Source organism: Oncorhynchus clarkii, chromosome 4, assembly GCF_045791955.1.
Source record: "Oncorhynchus clarkii lewisi isolate Uvic-CL-2024 chromosome 4, UVic_Ocla_1.0, whole genome shotgun sequence".
Classification (NCBI taxonomy): Eukaryota; Metazoa; Chordata; class Actinopteri; order Salmoniformes; family Salmonidae; genus Oncorhynchus; species Oncorhynchus clarkii.
Genome location: NC_092150.1, coordinates 65,386,627 through 65,402,849, shown reverse-complemented (window position 1 = coordinate 65,402,849; position 16,223 = coordinate 65,386,627). Strand labels below are relative to the sequence as shown.

Sequence of the window (16,223 nt, the reverse complement as noted above, 5' to 3'; positions counted from 1 at the left end):
CTTCTTTTTAAACACAGGCACCTCTCGCCCGGTCCCGAGCTTTCTTCAGTTCTGCGAGTGTTATTAAGACCTCCACACGGCTGCTGGTCATCCGTGTTGCTAGGAGAACCCACTGCCGCGCGAAAGATAGTGTAGCCTAGTCATGTGGTTCGAGCAGGACAGGTGGAGGTCAGTTTATTTTTATGTTTAAACCATGTAAAAATAACCATGTTGACCCCGCTAGCAACATAAGGGACCGCTATACATATAACCTATACTTGATATACTAAAAATTGCATGTATATTTCTTATAATATTCACAGCGTACATATCTATTTACATGAGAGTTGTATTCCACATGGTCTATTTAATACGGTCAAGATTTGTAGACTTCTACTACAGTCTTGTAGTTTCTGTGGTCAGGTCAATGTTATATCCCTCTACGGTTTGGACTTAATTTCCCCCTCTGTGTAGAATTTTTTCCTCTGTTTGAATTCCACCCCATCATGGAGTACAACTGCCACAAGTAGAACTCCAGACAGGATGAAGAGCTACAAATCCAACTGACTCCCATAGTCGATAGTTAGCAAATGCTACCTCCTTCTGGTCATAAAAAATAACTCCATAGAATGCTGAAAAATTGAAAGAAATCTTACATTTTTTGTTCCATCTGAACAGCCGGTAAAGGTTATAACATCGGTGGCTCAGTGAACTATTGACAGGTCAGGAACCTTGTCTGAAAACTGTTAGCTTCCAGAATAAATGCACAGCACAGGTTGTTTTTTTTTTTTAGCTCAGAGGGCTAACAGTCTTGAGGCATGTGGGTGACCTGGATTCAATACCTAGTTGGTCACACACTAAAGGTCAGGCAATCATGACTACAGGAAAAGGGTAACTCACCCTTGATTTGTGTCTGCCATACAGCATCGGCATTGCCCCAGAGAGCAGGAAACACAAATAACACAGGCAGCTGGTCTGGGTGAGGCCTCCAGAACAACAGACCCAGGATAAGGGCTGCTTGTCACTGAAGCTGGAAGAGAGTTACACAAATACGTAAGTAGATGTGGATCATCAAAGTGATTGTTGATATGTTAAAATGTATCATCTGGTGTTTACATTGTCCCCCCTTACCAAATGAAATAATGCTTCTCTTCCAATGTATTGTGACAGCTTCACAAAAAGTATAGAGAATAGGGAAGCTGTGGCACCAAAGCAAATCATTACATAGCCAACAAAACGTATCCCCAAAGCACATGTGGCATAACTCAAAAAAATAAAAGTACATAATGTGGTCAGATACAGGGTTTTTCTGAACAAAACAAATGTCTTAGTTTTAGTGATTTTAAAATATGTTTTAATTACTATTGTCAGCGTTAAGGAATGTGTTTCAGAAATGTGCGTAGTAACTTACACTGGTGTAGTCCCCAGTAAGGAAACCCACCTACAGATCAATGTATGAGGTCAAAAGGAGGAGAAGAACTTGTCTCTTATCTCAAAGTTGTTTGAATGTGTCAAGAAAAACAGTACATAAGGGCGCTTTGTTGCCCTTAGAGTCCAGTTTGTGTTTGCTGTTTATGTTATCCAGGAATGCAGCCACCAGAATAACTGCCAGAGGATTAACACCAGCAGAATATACAGTAGATATTTCTGCTGTGATGTTTGTATAGCGCGAGAGGAGGGGATTGTTTCAGTGATTGACATATGATTGATACGGTTACAGTGGGGTGAACATAAGGTATGTCCTCCTATGATGTTGGTGGTTGCTCAGAGATAGCCTATTGGCATGGTCTGTGTTGGTTGTTGCTCAGAGATAGCCTATTGGCATGGTCTGTGTTGGTTGTTGCTCAGACAGGTTTTGTTAAGTAATTTGTAGCCGCTGCTTCTGAGGTATGTGTGTGCCAATAGGACACAGTCTTTTTGATTATTGGAATTGTCTACTTATGTTTGTATTATTCTGTTTAATTTGTTCCCAGGGGGGAAGGGGATGGCACCTTGGGAGTGCATAGGCAAGAGGCATGCAGGCATACATATACCCATAGTATGTACTCTGTCTTTGCACACTAGGTAAGACCTGGGTGGACCATCCCCCTGTATTTTGGTAAGTGCGCCAGCTGGTGCTAGTTAGGTAAGTTGTGGGTGGGGAAGGTAGAAGGGTCTCTTTAACTGTAACTTTTTTTTCTTTGGTTCCGTCCAAACCCTTTTTCCCAACATTACCGTGTGAAGGAATAAATTCCCTGTTAATGGTAAAATTCTGTCATCCTTACCCACACCTACAGTCACACACTTCTTTCACTCCACGGGGAGTTGAGTGTAACAGGGTGTTGCGTTCCCCCCTCCAAGAGGCGTGCGTAACAATCTCGTTATGGGAAGTTGATCACTTATCTATTTGTCGGCCGTTTTTATGGTAAGCCGTATAACATGTATGAACACTGCACAGGTAGTTAAAATGTTTAGATATCTGTGCTTGTATCTTGCCCAAATATAAGGGATGACATCAGATTTCCCCATACAGAAGACAACTGGTACAAGAGGAAAAATATCCCAAAGTAGTGATTGACTACATCCTGACTTTATGTTTTGTCTTCTTCTGCCTACAGGTTGCCTGTAGTGGTGAGATATCTACTGGCTGCAGACCACAGTGGAGATCCTCCCAAACAAATTATCACAGACTGGGATCAGGCTCGCCCTGAAAGAAAACGGCTCAGTAAGCAGCTGCTCTTTGCAAAACAAAGCTCTTTACAGTCTTTATTAGATTGAATTGACATACTGTATGCCTGGGCTCACTGAGGGCAAGATCATCATACCATTCTGGAAAGAAGCTTCCAACTGTGTAGATCACATAGCTGCCAAAATAGACCATTTGCAGCCCAAGGATCGTATAAGGCTTGGTGTGAGAAACCTAGAGGACAGGATAATGCACGAATAGGCAATGCTGACTGATGCAACTCCCATTCCCTCAGAGTTCAAACTATTCTGAAAAATATAACATCATTTGGAATTTACTAACAACAGAATATCTTTACTTTAAATGCAATCCTATGAACAAAAAAACAACCTATTTAGCTTAGGTTTGTCTCAGTAGTTCCAGATGTACTACTGACTGACCACCTTCAAAGACTCTGACATATGATATAATTGGTTATGGGATATTTACCTGCAGGCTCTAGAGACTTCCAGTTGTTGTGAACATCAGCAGTAATCCACAAGAAACACACACATTTTTCATATTTCTTCCCATTTTCCTCAAACGGTGGATCAGTTAATGACAAAAACACTAGGAATCTATGAAATCCTCTATATCCAGACACATTTGCAGACTTTTACAGATTGATCCTTTGGACTGGAACAGACATATACTTAAATATCTGCTCAGTAATAAATAATGAATTTAATGAGTTACCTCAGTACAGTAAGTTCCTTATTAAACTTCATGGATATTATGAATGGGGTTTCACATCATTTTTATTGTAAAAGGAATCTCACACATGCTGATAGCCATAGTGTGGCTAAGTACATTTGACAATGTTTACAACACTTTATCACATTCTGTATCATTATCCTCATTGAGTTCTGTGCTCTTTATCTCCAGTTTTGTATCGCTAGTGTTGTCCTCACTTGGTGTAGGGCTAATGTATTCACCATATTCCACTGAAAAACAAAGTGTCACTGAGAGCAGAAGAACTCCCATAAGGATGTATAGCTTGGTATTCACACAGAGAAAGCGGCTACAAGCAAATGCTATTACATATCCCACAGCCTCCCATAGGCGATAGTTGGCAAATGCTGCCTCTTTCTGGCCATGGAAGAGAACACCATAGAGTGCTGAAAAATATATAAAGAGAATTTAATCAAGCTCAAATATTTAATTGTGCTTTGCTTGTAATGTATTATGTTTCTATGGAAGGATCTGAATGCAAAAATATAGTAGCTAACTCACCATTGGTTTGTGTCTGCCACACAGCGTCTGCCAGGCCCCAGAGGGCAGGAAACACAAAAAACACTGGCAGCTGGTCTGGGTGAGGCCTCCAGAACAACAGACCCAGGATACAGGTAAACTGGGTGGTTGTGGCTGCCAGAGGAAAATTACAGTATTTATATGGCCAGTGATGAGTCTTATCGTATTGATATTGTTCGAGAGCTCTCACTAAAATATATAGCTTGAGTCTTACCCAAAGCGAAAAGAGCTACCCGTCCAGAATATTGTGACAGACGCCCAAACGCGTAGGAAAACAGGGAACTTGTGGCACCAAAGCAAATCATTACATATCCAACAAAATGTAGTCCCAAAGCGCAGGTCACATATTCCTACGAGAAGTCAACAGAATCACTTCAGTACCTTACAGTATCTATAAGGAATATCGGATTGTTATTAGACGTACTGTACCTTGGTGTACTCCCCATTGAGAAAACCCAACTCCAGACCAATGTAGGCAGTGACTGGGATCAAAAACACCTGACGCCTATCGTTTAGCTGTTTAAACGTGGCCAAGAAAGTGCTGCAGAATGGCTCCTTGTTGCTTCTAAACTCCAGTGTCATATCTCGGTCAATGTTATCCAGAAACACAGCCACTAAGAGCATGGCCAGCACACCTACACCTGCAAAAACCAAGACACAACTTCATTAAAACTGCATTATGAAACACTGTATGTTGGCTTGGCTATCGTAAGTTGTTTAGCTGATGTACTGCTGTCATTGGGAAGTAGGCTCACCAACATAGCAGCCCATCAGAGTGTGCACTAATCTCTCCGGTGGTCTGGTGGAGTTGCTTGGGGCCTCGCTGATGTTGCCACAGCTACCCACTCCACAGAACTGTAGATCACTCTCACTGATGTTGACTGGAGAGAAATACAGTAGTAAACACAATGAAACACAATTTGTAGCGAGAAAAGGCACAACTCACTGACACAGACTCATTTACACAGAGTCAATAGTGTAAATGATTCAATATTGTGAATTACACACAAGATGTAGCTTTGTAGATAAGGTATACCATGCCACGTTTTGCCTCTTTACAGTGGAAATCCATTATTGTCACACTGACCTGAGGTTGAGTCTTGCCCGAAGACAATGGAGGACATTAGATTTCCCCAGACTGCTGAAGACTGGTACAACAGAAACAAGATCCCAAAGTACTGGTTTATCACATCTTGGTTCTTCTTTTTGTCCTTCTCTGCTTGTTTTCTACCATTTATGGTAAGATAGGTGCTTGTAGCTGACCATAAAGGAGATTCCCCAAATCCAAGGATTATTGAAGTAGGGAGCAGGGTTTCCCTAAGAGAGACAAGGCAGCGCAGTATAATACAGTACAGTGAGCAATCAGTAGACTAGATAGAGGGGTTGTGTGTCCTATTGGGGTGCATGGGAATTTCAGTTTAGGGTCACGCAAAGGACACTAAGGCATTTCAGATGAACCTTTACATGATTTACTATGTTAGTGATATTTATTTGTAAGTACAGTACCAGTTAAAAGTTTGGACACACCTACTCATTCAAGGGTTTTTCTTTATTTTTACTATTTTCTACATTGTAGAATAATAGTGAATACATCAAAACTATGAAATAACACACATGGATCATGTAGTAACCAAAAAAGTGATAAACAAATCAAAATGTATTTTAGATTCTTCAAAGTAATCACCCTTTGCCTTGATGACAGTTTTGCACACTGTTGGCATTCTCTCAACCAGCTTCATGAGGTAGTCACCTGGAATGCATTTCAATTAACAAGTGTGCCTTGTTAATTTGTGAAATTTATTTCCTTAATGCGTTTGAGTCAATCAGTTGTGTTGTAACAAGGTAGGGGTGGTATACAGAAAATAGCCCTATTTGGTAAAAGACCAAGTCCATATTATGGCAAAAACAGCTCAAATAAGCAAAGAGAAACAACAGTTCATCATTACTTTAGGACATGAAGGCCAGTCAATCCAGAAAATGTCAAGAAGTTTGAAAGTTTCTTCAAGTGCAGATGCAAAAACCATCCAGCGCTATGATGAAACTGGCTCTCATGAGGACCTCCACAGGAAAGGAAGACCCAGAGTTACCGCTGCTGCAGAGGATAAGTTCATTAGAGTTACCAGCCTCAGAAATTGCAGCCCAAATAAAGGCTTCACAGAGTTCAAGTAACAGACACATCTCAATAACAACTGTTCAGAGGAGACTGTGAATCAGGCTTTTATGGTCGAATTGCTGCAAAGAAACCACTACTAAAGGACCCCAATAATAAGAGACTTGCTTGGGCCAAGAAACAAAAGCAATGGACATTAGACTGGTGGAAATCTGTTGTTTGGTCTGATGAGTCCAAATTTGAGATTTTTGGTTCCAACCGGTGTGTCTTTGTGAGGCACAGTAGGTGAACGGATGATCTCCGCATGTGTGATTCCCACCTTGAAGCATGGAGGAGAAGGTGTAATGGTGTGGGGGTGCTCTCCTGGTGACACTGTCTGTGATTTATTTAGAATTCAAGGCACACTGAACCAGCATGGCTACCACAGCATTCTGCAGCGATATATATCCATCTGGTTTGCGCTTAGTGGGACTATCATTTGTTTTTCAACAGGACAATGACCCAACACACCTCCAGGCTGTGTAAGCGCTATTTGACCAAAAAGGAGAGTGATGGAGTGCTGCATCAGATGACTGGCCTCCACAATCACCTGACCTCAACCCAATTGAGATGGTTTAGGGTGAGTTGGACCGCAAAGTGAAGGAAAAGCACCCAACAAGTGCTCAGCATAGGTGGCAACTCCTTCAAGACTGTTGGAAAAGCATTCCAGATGAAGCTGGTTGAGAGAATGCCAAGAGTGTGCAAAGCTGTCAACCACGCAAAGGGTGGCTACTTTGAAGAATCTCATATATTTTGATTTGTTTAACACTTTTTGCTTACTACATGATTTCAAATGTGTTTTATATTTTTGATGTATTCACTTTTATTCTACAATGTAGAAAATAGTAAAAAATAAAGAAAAGCCTTTGAATGAGTAGGTGTTCTAAAACTTCTGACAATGTACTATATGTTTTGTCTGTCACGGCCGTGGAATGAAGTAGACCAAAGCGCAGCGTGGTGAGCGTACATATTCCTTTTTATTAGGATGACACCGACAAAAACAATAAACAATACAAAAACAACCGTGAAACTTAAGGGCTAAGTGCCACAATCAAAGTTAACTTCCCACACAGAAAGGAGGGAAAAGGGCCTCCCGGGTGGTACAGTGGTCTAAGGCACTGCATCGCTGTGCTAGCATCACAGAGTCTCTGGTGGCACCACTAGCACTGCGATGCAGTGCCTTAGACCACTGTGCCACCAGAGACTCTGGGTTCGCGCCCAGGCTCTGTCGCAGTCGGCCGCGACTGGGAGGTCCGTGGGGCAACACACAATTGGCATAGCGTCGTCCGGGTTAGGGAGGGCTTGGCCGGTAGGGATACCCTTGCCTCATCGCGCACTGGCAACTCCTGTGGCGGGCCAGCAAGCTAGCGACTCCTGTGGCGGGCCAGCACTTCCGGGTTGGATGCGCTCTGTGTTAAGAAGCAGTGCGGCTTGGTTGGGTTGTGTTTCGGGGGACGCGTGGCTTTCGACCTTCATCTCTCCCTAGCCCGTACGGGAGTTGTAGCGATGAGACAAGATAGTGACTACTAACAATTGGGGAGAAAAGGGGGTAAAATTCAAAAAATATAAAAATGTAAAAACATTTTTAAAAGGAGGGAATGGTTCGGGTATGGTTCTCAATCAGGGACAGCACACCCTGACCAAACCAAATAGAGGGTTAGGGCGTGACATTGTCAGTAACCATTTCTCTGTTCAATAAATCTCAGCACTGTCTTTCTAAAGAGCTCAGTTGTGTTGTTGTGTTGTCATGTAACTCTAGTAACATATCTTGTTATCAGTTTTTATTATAAGCCGAGAGCCTATAATTTTGTAACAAGCTAGGAATGTGTAGGTGTGGACATTTTGTCACAAAGCAAAGCCACATCATACATAACATAGTATTACATATCTTTCAGTAATAGCTTTACCATCCTGGATAGAAGTTGCCAACTGTGTACACAACATTGCATCCCATCGCAGCAACAATGGTCCACTTGCAGCCCAGGTATTTTATAACCAAGGGGGCAACAAACATGGAAGACAGAATGATGGAGGCAAACTGCACACTTGCTGAGGCCACACCTACTCCTTCTTCAGTGTTCAAACTGCTCTGTAACGTAGTAGTAAAAGACGAGGAACAAAGTCTATTCAGACAGCTTTTATGAACAACAGTCCTGGAAACACCAGTAATAGTTATGACATTGACTGGGATAGACCTATTTGTTTAAACGTATAAAGTATTACGATGCATTTGAAGACCTTGTCTACATAAGTGAATGTCATAAGCAAGAACAAATTAGAGATTCCAACCATTACTAATAAAATAACAGATGTTGCTCAAATAATGATCTGGTTTAGCGTATATGCATGCCTCAGTGTAATTCTACCAATACTTACCTGTAGATTCAGAAGGCTTCCAGTCGCAGTAAACAACAGCAAGAATCCAAAGGACACAACCAGGACATTTTTCATACTTCGGCCCACTTTCTCCGTGGTTATGCTTGTCGATATTCAACAGTGGTTGTGAGTCAGGGGGCAATACAGCAGTTCATGGTGTGCAATCTAATATAAGCTCAGAGTAGCTACACTTTGGCCCCGAAGTACGTCAATTAGTCATTTATGAACTTAATTCTTCTGTAATGCGCAACTAATTGAATCGTGTAGTTGATGCAATGTTTTAATTGGGTGGTTTTGTAAAACCACTTTTAAATCAGCTCTATGCCCTAATAAAGCAATGTGGTAAGTCAGGCATATGATTAAAATGAGTGCCTTGTCACAGTTTGATGTTCCAAGTGGGGCTTTTCATTGGAGTTGTATTAAAAAAATACCCCTACAATGAATACAGTAATAAATACAGGAGCATGTATCACTGTAAAAATAGCAGTAGTGAGAGATTCGAGAAGTAATTGTACATTCATTCTCTTTTTGTATTTCCAGACACCATCATAAGCAAAGCACACCATAAGTCTTTCACTGAAAGGTGTTGTTTTTATTGAACATTTGCTTGTGGTTGAAGAAGCACAGAGCCACCCTGAGTAGTTTCATCGTAAGCCAAAAACAATTATGTAAGGGGAAGTTTTATTATTAGTGATGACCCTGCTGTGCTTTACCACTCGTATTGTTGGCACAAAGACTTGGGACTACAGAACAATTCGCTATTAAATAGTTTTAACTCCATGGTAGATTAACGTTTGTTATCTGCTTTATTAGTGACTCACTACTGTATTCCACTCTCAGTTACAGTTTAGCATAACACAATGAATTTAAATTCAACATAGCAGCCATGACATAAAAATAACATTCAAATGTTGAAGTTTAAATCTGAATTGTACAGGAATTCTGCATAAAAAGTGCAACCAGAGAAAATGAATACACATAATTCAGGGTCAAGATGGTGTGAGAATAATACATTTTATAGAGATCCACAAAACCTCTCATTTTGTCACACTATAAAAGTCTCCCATTGGGGTTGGCAATGACAGTGGCAGAATGGTGATCTCCAGATCTCTCTCACTGGGTATCATTCCCTCACATACTGTACATAACAAATCCACGTCTTGTCTACAAGCTGGTCTGATTGAGGATGTGATTTTCCTTTGAGAAGTCTGTGTCGTATACTCCCTCCTCCACTGGAAGAGTAGGATTCTTGCGTTCTTGGTACTCCACCCACAAATAGGTTACCATGGAGAGGATCAGAACTCCCAGGAGGATGTAGAGCTTGATGTCCAAACAGATGAAGGTACTGTAGGCGAAGGCTATAACGAATCCCAGTGATTCCCACATACGGTAGTTAGCGAATGCTGCCTCTTTTTGTCTGGGGAAGAGAACCCCGTACAGTGCTGCAAACAAGAACAAAACCCTTGTTACCTCAGTTGTGGACAAATTGTACCTAACATGTAATACATAAATGATAGCTCAACTCACAGTTGGTTTGTGTCTGCCACACAGCATCTGCCAGGCCCCAGAGGGCAGGAAACACAAAGAACACTGGCAGCTGGTCTGGGTGAGGCTTCCAGAACAACAGAGCCAGGATACAGGAAAAGTTGGTCACCGCAGCTGTAAGAGAGGTGAGTAGTGAGTGAATCTGACTTTACATATGTGTGCTGCGGATGTAGGATCAAAATTTGAATCCACATGTCCTGTTGCTGCAGGATTATGTTCCTGCTGTAGCAAACTGGCAGACAAATTAAGATCCACATCTGTATACCAATGAAAATGTTAATGTCTTTATTGGAAAGCTCTTCTTACCCAAGCAAAACAGTGGGGCTCTTCCAGTGTATTCTGCCAACCTCCCAAACATAAAGGAACATAACGAATTTGCGGCTCCAAAACATATCATTGCATATCCAACAAAATGGATTCCTAATGCACAGGTCACATAGTTCTGCAATGGAAACACACCAAAGGAAGGTCACACGCATTACTCTTAGCCACTCTTACGTTGATTAAGAATTCTTCCATGTTGGATTCCTAGCGGCAGAGTATGAACCATATGTCTTGTCGTCACCTCACCTTTGTGTATTCACCAGAGAGGAAACTCTGTTCAAAGCCACTGTACATGGTCAAAGGGATGAGAATGACGAGTCTCTTGTCCTTCAGGAGTGTAAACGTGGCCAGGAAGGTGCTCCAGAATGGTTCCCTCTTTTCCCTGAACTCCCGAGCCTGATCTCTGTCTATGTTATCCAGAAATACTGCCACTATGATCATGGCCAGCACACCCACCCCTGAAACACAACAGTTACACACACTGAACATAGTCTCAGCAGAACATTCCACTAGCATCAACCTACAACACTGAGAAACAATAATACGTTCTTACCAATATAGCAGCCGACTAGCGTCCAAACCAATTGTTGTGCTGGTTTTTTGGTCGTGGAGTTTGAATTGATATCAGCACACACACCTGCACCACAATATTGTAGATCTTCCATGGTGATGTTAGCTAGGAGGACATAAAGATATTATGACAGATGGTACCATAGAGGATGGTCGGTCGGTCGGGCAAGAACAAGTGTCATAAATGTAGACTACACATGATTGACTTTAGCCTACAGTTAGCCTTTAACTTCTAAATGTTACTTCTTTCACAAACAAGTTGCATTTGTTCTGTGTGCGCATGTGTACGTAAGTGTGTGTATGTGTGCACTTCCTTCTTACTTCCATTTGTATCTGAACCGAATATCAACGACGACATGAGGTTTCCCCATACAGCCGAAGACTGGAATATCAGGAAGAATATGCCAAAGTACTTATTGATAACATCCGCTGCCGCCTTGTTTTCGTTAGGGGCCTGCAGGTTGCCGCTGATGGTGAGAAGGGTACACTTGGCAGACCAGAGTGGAGACCCTCCCATACCCAGGATCACAGAGGTGGGGATCAGAGTATACCTGGACGAGGACAGATTGATATGGTTAGCATCAGACTGTTTGTAAGCTTAAGTCTCTACTGACAGGCCAGGCCAGGAAGCATAGCAGACCAGGGTAGGATTCATACAATGTGTGTAAACAACTTTGTCAATGGACACCACTCTCATATGATTTGTTTTATTAACTCGCATTAGAGTAATAATCCCAACTCTACTTGGTAATAACAAGTTAATACACAGTCACATTCACCCTCACTCACACACTCATTACTGACGCCACACACTTATACCCACATGCACACACACCCTCACTCCTACGCTGCTTCTAAAATCAATATATTACGACCATTATGCTGCTGTTCATTGATTATTCATTGTCATTACTCATTACCATTAGTATATATCTATTTATCTTACTACTGGTCACTATTACTCCCGTTTACATGTATATATTACCATTAGTATACTACCATAAGTATATAAATACTGAACAAAAATATAAACGCAACATGTAAAGTGTTAGTCCTATGTTTAATGAGTTGAAATAAAAGATTCCATGTGAAATTCATAGATTAGGGCCTAATTTATTTATTTCAATTGACTGATTTGCTTATATGAACTGTAACTCAGTAAAAATCATTGGAAATGTTGCTTTTAAGTTTTTGCTCAGTACTAAGAGAAAATGATAAAACAGCTTCTATCTTAAGGCCATCAGACTGTTAAATAGCTATCACTAACCGGCCTCCACCCATTACCCTGCCCATAACATAGTCAATGTCACTAGCCAGCTACCACCCATTACCCTGCCCATAACATAGTCAATGTCACTAGCCAGCTACCACCCAGTTACTCATCCCTGCATCTTAGAGGCTGCTGCCCTATGTACATGCAGTTGAAGTCGGAAGTTTACATACACTTAGGTTGGAGTCATTAAAACTAGTTTTTAAACCACTCCACAAGTTTCTTGTTAGCAAACTATAGTTCTGGCAAGTCGGTTAGGACATGACACAAGTCATTTTTCCAACAATTGTTTACAGACAGATTATTTCACATATAATTCACTCTATCACAATTCCAGTGGGTCAGCAGTTTACATACACTAAGTTGACTGTGACTTTAAACAGCTTGGAAAATTCCAGAAAATGATGTCATGGCTTTAGAAGCTTCTGATAGGCTAATTGACATAATTTGAGTCAATTGGAGGTGTACCTATGGATGTATTTCAAGGCCTACCTTCAAACTCAGTGCCTCTTTGCTTGACATCATGGGAAAATCAAAAGAAATCAGCCAAGAAAATTGTAGACCTCCACAAGTCTGGTTCATCCTTGGGAGCAATTTCCAAATGCCTGAAGGTACCACGTTCATCTGTACAAATAATAGTACACAAGAATGAACACCATGGGACTACGCAGCCGGCATACCTCTCAGGAGGGAGACGCGTTCTGTCTCCTAGAGATGAATGTACTTTGGTGTAAAAAGTGCAAATCAATCCCAGAACAACAGCAAAGGACCTTGTGAAGATGCTGGAGGAAACCGGTACAAAGTATCTATATCCACAGTAAAACGAGGCCTAAATCGACATAACCTGAAAGGCCGCTCAGCAAGGAAGAAGCCACTGCCCCAAAACCGCCATAAAAAAGCCAGACTACGTTTTGCAACTGCACATGGGGACAAAGATCGTACTTTTTGGAGAAATGTCCTCTGGTCTGATGAAAATAGTTATGTTTGGCCATAATGACCATCGTTATGTTTGGAGGAAAAAGGGGGAGGCTTGCAAGCCGAAGAACACCATCCCAACCATGAAGCACGGGGGTGGCAGCATCATGTTGTGGGGGTGCTTTGCTGCAGGAGGGACTGGTGCACTTCACAAAATAGATGGCATCATGAGGATGGAAAATTATGTGGATGGAAAATTATGTGGATATATATATTGAACTAACATCTCAAGACATCAGTCAGGAAGTTAAAGCTTGGTCGCAAATGGGTCTTCTAAATGGACAATGACCCCAAGCATACTTCCAAAGTTATAGCTTAAGAACAACAAAGTCAAGGTATTGGAGTGGCCATCCCAAAGCCCTGACCTCAATCCCATAGAACATTTGTGGGCAGAACTGAAAAATCGTGTGCGAGCTAGGAGGCCTACAAACCTGACTCGGTTACACCAGCTCTGTCAGGAGGAATGGGCCAAAATTCACCCAATTTATTGTGGGAAGCTTGTGGACGGCTGAAAAAAAGAAAAAGCTGAAATAAATCATTCTCTCTACTATTATTCTGACATTTCACATTCTTGAAATATAGTGGTGATCCTAACTGACCTAAAAGAGGGAATTTTTATGAGGATTAAATGTCAGGAATTGTGAAACTGAGTTTTTAAATGTATTTGGCTATAGTGTATGTAAACGTCCGACTTCAACTGTAGACATGGAACACTGGTCACTTTAATAATGTTTACATACTGTTCCACTTCATATGTATATACTGTATTCTAGTCAAGGCTCATCCTATTTAACTATTGCTGTACATATACTATTATATCCACCTATTCTTCAGTTATACTACATATTCTATCCACATACTGTCAATGTCTATACAAACCATCACGTATATATGTATATATATTGTATATACATATACAGTATATCACAAAGGTGAGTACACCCCTCACATTTTTGTAAATATTTTGGGCCCAATTTGGACATTTTCACTTAGGGGTGTACTCACTTTTGTTGCCTGCGGTTTAGACTTTAATGGCTGTGTGTTGAGTTATTTTGAGGGGACAGCAAATTGGTAATGCCCGTGCAAGCAGTTGCTCCCGACACCACTTCGGTACACTGCCAGATTTCTGGATTGGGCTGCGCTCAAAGTATCCTGCCTTGGCAAATCACGCTGTTAAGACACTGTTACTCTTTGCAACCACGTACCTATGTGAGAGTGGATTCTTGGCGCTCACTAGCATGAAAACTACATATAGGCGTGTGTGTGGAGAATTCTTTTAAGACTGAGACTCTCCAATACAACCCAACATTGCAGAGTTATGTGCAAGCACACCCTTCTCATTAACCTGTGGGGAGTTATTCACAATTTTCGATGAACAAATAAGGTTTTATATGTAAGATGGTTAAATAAAGAGTAAAATTATTGATTATTATTATATTATTATTTGTGTCTTGGTCCTATAAGAGCTCTTTGTCACTTCCCAGGAGCCGAGTTGTGACGACAACCTCACACACATTCTTATGTTTAATAAATGTATTGTATAGTATGTGTGTGGTAGGCTTACAATGATAGCAAAAAACAACATTTGAGAGTGCGCTGACCCTGGTGCTAGAGGTGGTACGCAGCTGGAGGTTGAATGTTTAAAGGGGTATGGGACTATAGTAAGATTGGGAACCACTGATCGACACTGATTGAAGTGGATTTAACAAGTGACATCAATAAGGAATCATAGCTTTCACCTGGATTCACCTGGTAAGTCCTAATGTTTTGTACACTCAGTGTACATCTTACTACCAATCACTTTTTCTGTATAAACGTACCCCTGCATATTGAATAAGGTACTGGCACAGTACTTGCATTCTCGTTCTTCTTCAAATTATATTGTACTTCTTGTGTGTTTTTAATTTTATTTTCTATTATCTCTATTATTATTATTATTATAAGCGTATTGTTGGGAAAGAGCTCTCAAGTAAGAATTTCACTATACTGTTTTACACCTGCTGTACCCTGTGCATGAGGCTAATACACTTTTAAACGTGAAACCAACTTTACTCATTGGGGTACTAGGGAGGTACATGCTTCAATCATGAAGAAGAAAGCTGTAACAGTAAAGGTCTGAAGAGGATTTAGACAGTTTTGCGTTACCATCCTGGATAGAGGTTTCCAATTGAATAGGTCACATAGCAGCCCATGCCGGCAACAATAGTCCATTTGCAGCCCAGGTTTTTGATGAGAATGGGTGGCAGGAACATGGAGGACAGGATGATGGAGGCATAGATAACACTGAGAGATGTCACCCCCATCCCGTCCTCTGCATTCAGACTGCTCTGTAACACAGGAAAGAGATGGTGCCATCAATTTTCCAGAGCCAGAAATTCAAGTGTTGAATTTCATTGAAGCAATTCGATAGGACCAATCATCCAAGATCTATAGTATGTTGAGTTTCCTACCTGTAAACTCTGAAGTCCTCCGTATGCTGTGAACAGAGATAAAAATCCAATGGATACAACCAGAACATTTTTCATATTTCGGTCTATCATGTCTGAAACTTGGAAAACCTTAAGGTTTAGGCTCTAAGTATACTCCAGATTACTGCTTCACCAGATGGTTGTCAGGGATTGTCAAGGCAAGGTGTCATGCTAACCACTGTGGCTGATATAGTTAAGCCGGCTGAGTAAAGGACAAAGTTCATCCCAGTCTATAAAATGTTCAATATGTGGAGTGCTTTGATGACGAGCTCTTATCAATAGGCATTCTTATCAATCATTAAAGGACAATATGGGACGTTTCCTTAACTCCTCTCTATTTTCACTATTTCCTACACCACTTTATCAGTATCAGTAGTTTAGACCTGTTGGATCAGATATGGCAGACATGAGTAAAGCTAATGACCACTGCCTCTTTGTCCTAGCATATTAGCAACTGTGTTTTATTGGTAACAGGTTTGGGGTCAGTTGAAAATTGAACTTCAATGTTTCAATTTAAATCCCAATGTTTGTGATTGAGCCCAACTCCTGGATTTAGGGAGCCCATTATATCTTAATTATTAATTTGTCAACATGTTTTGTTTACTTTGTTCT

General features: G+C 41.1%; 2 protein-coding genes and 2 pseudogenes across 2 annotated transcripts; all 4 read right to left on the bottom strand.

Moving 5' to 3' along the window:
* Nucleotides 1–483: 483 nt before the first annotated feature.
* On the bottom strand, nt 484–1,983 carry LOC139408034 (protein unc-93 homolog A-like; annotated as a pseudogene).
* Nucleotides 1,984–2,429: 446 nt separating this feature from the next.
* On the bottom strand, nt 2,430–3,220 carry LOC139408033 (protein unc-93 homolog A-like; annotated as a pseudogene).
* A 285-nt stretch (nt 3,221–3,505) lies between these two features.
* Nucleotides 3,506–9,107, bottom strand: LOC139408032 (protein unc-93 homolog A-like). The gene is made up of 9 exons (XM_071151863.1): nt 9,037–9,107; nt 8,460–8,562; nt 7,991–8,172; nt 5,022–5,251; nt 4,690–4,815; nt 4,364–4,575; nt 4,149–4,284; nt 3,917–4,048; nt 3,506–3,801 (listed from the first exon to the last, which is right to left on the bottom strand). The coding sequence occupies exons 1-9, from the start codon at nt 9,105–9,107 to the stop codon at nt 3,506–3,508; spliced, it is 1,488 nt and encodes a 495-aa protein (XP_071007964.1).
* LOC139407143 (protein unc-93 homolog A-like) lies at nt 9,031–15,861 on the bottom strand. Its single transcript, XM_071150610.1, has 8 exons — nt 15,594–15,861; nt 15,289–15,470; nt 11,220–11,449; nt 10,882–11,004; nt 10,575–10,786; nt 10,311–10,446; nt 9,987–10,118; nt 9,031–9,901 (listed from the first exon to the last, which is right to left on the bottom strand). Exons 1-8 carry the CDS (start codon nt 15,681–15,683, stop codon nt 9,624–9,626), a joined length of 1,383 nt encoding a protein of 460 aa, XP_071006711.1. The 5' UTR covers nt 15,684–15,861; the 3' UTR covers nt 9,031–9,623.
* Between the last annotated feature and the right edge of the window lie 362 nt (nt 15,862–16,223).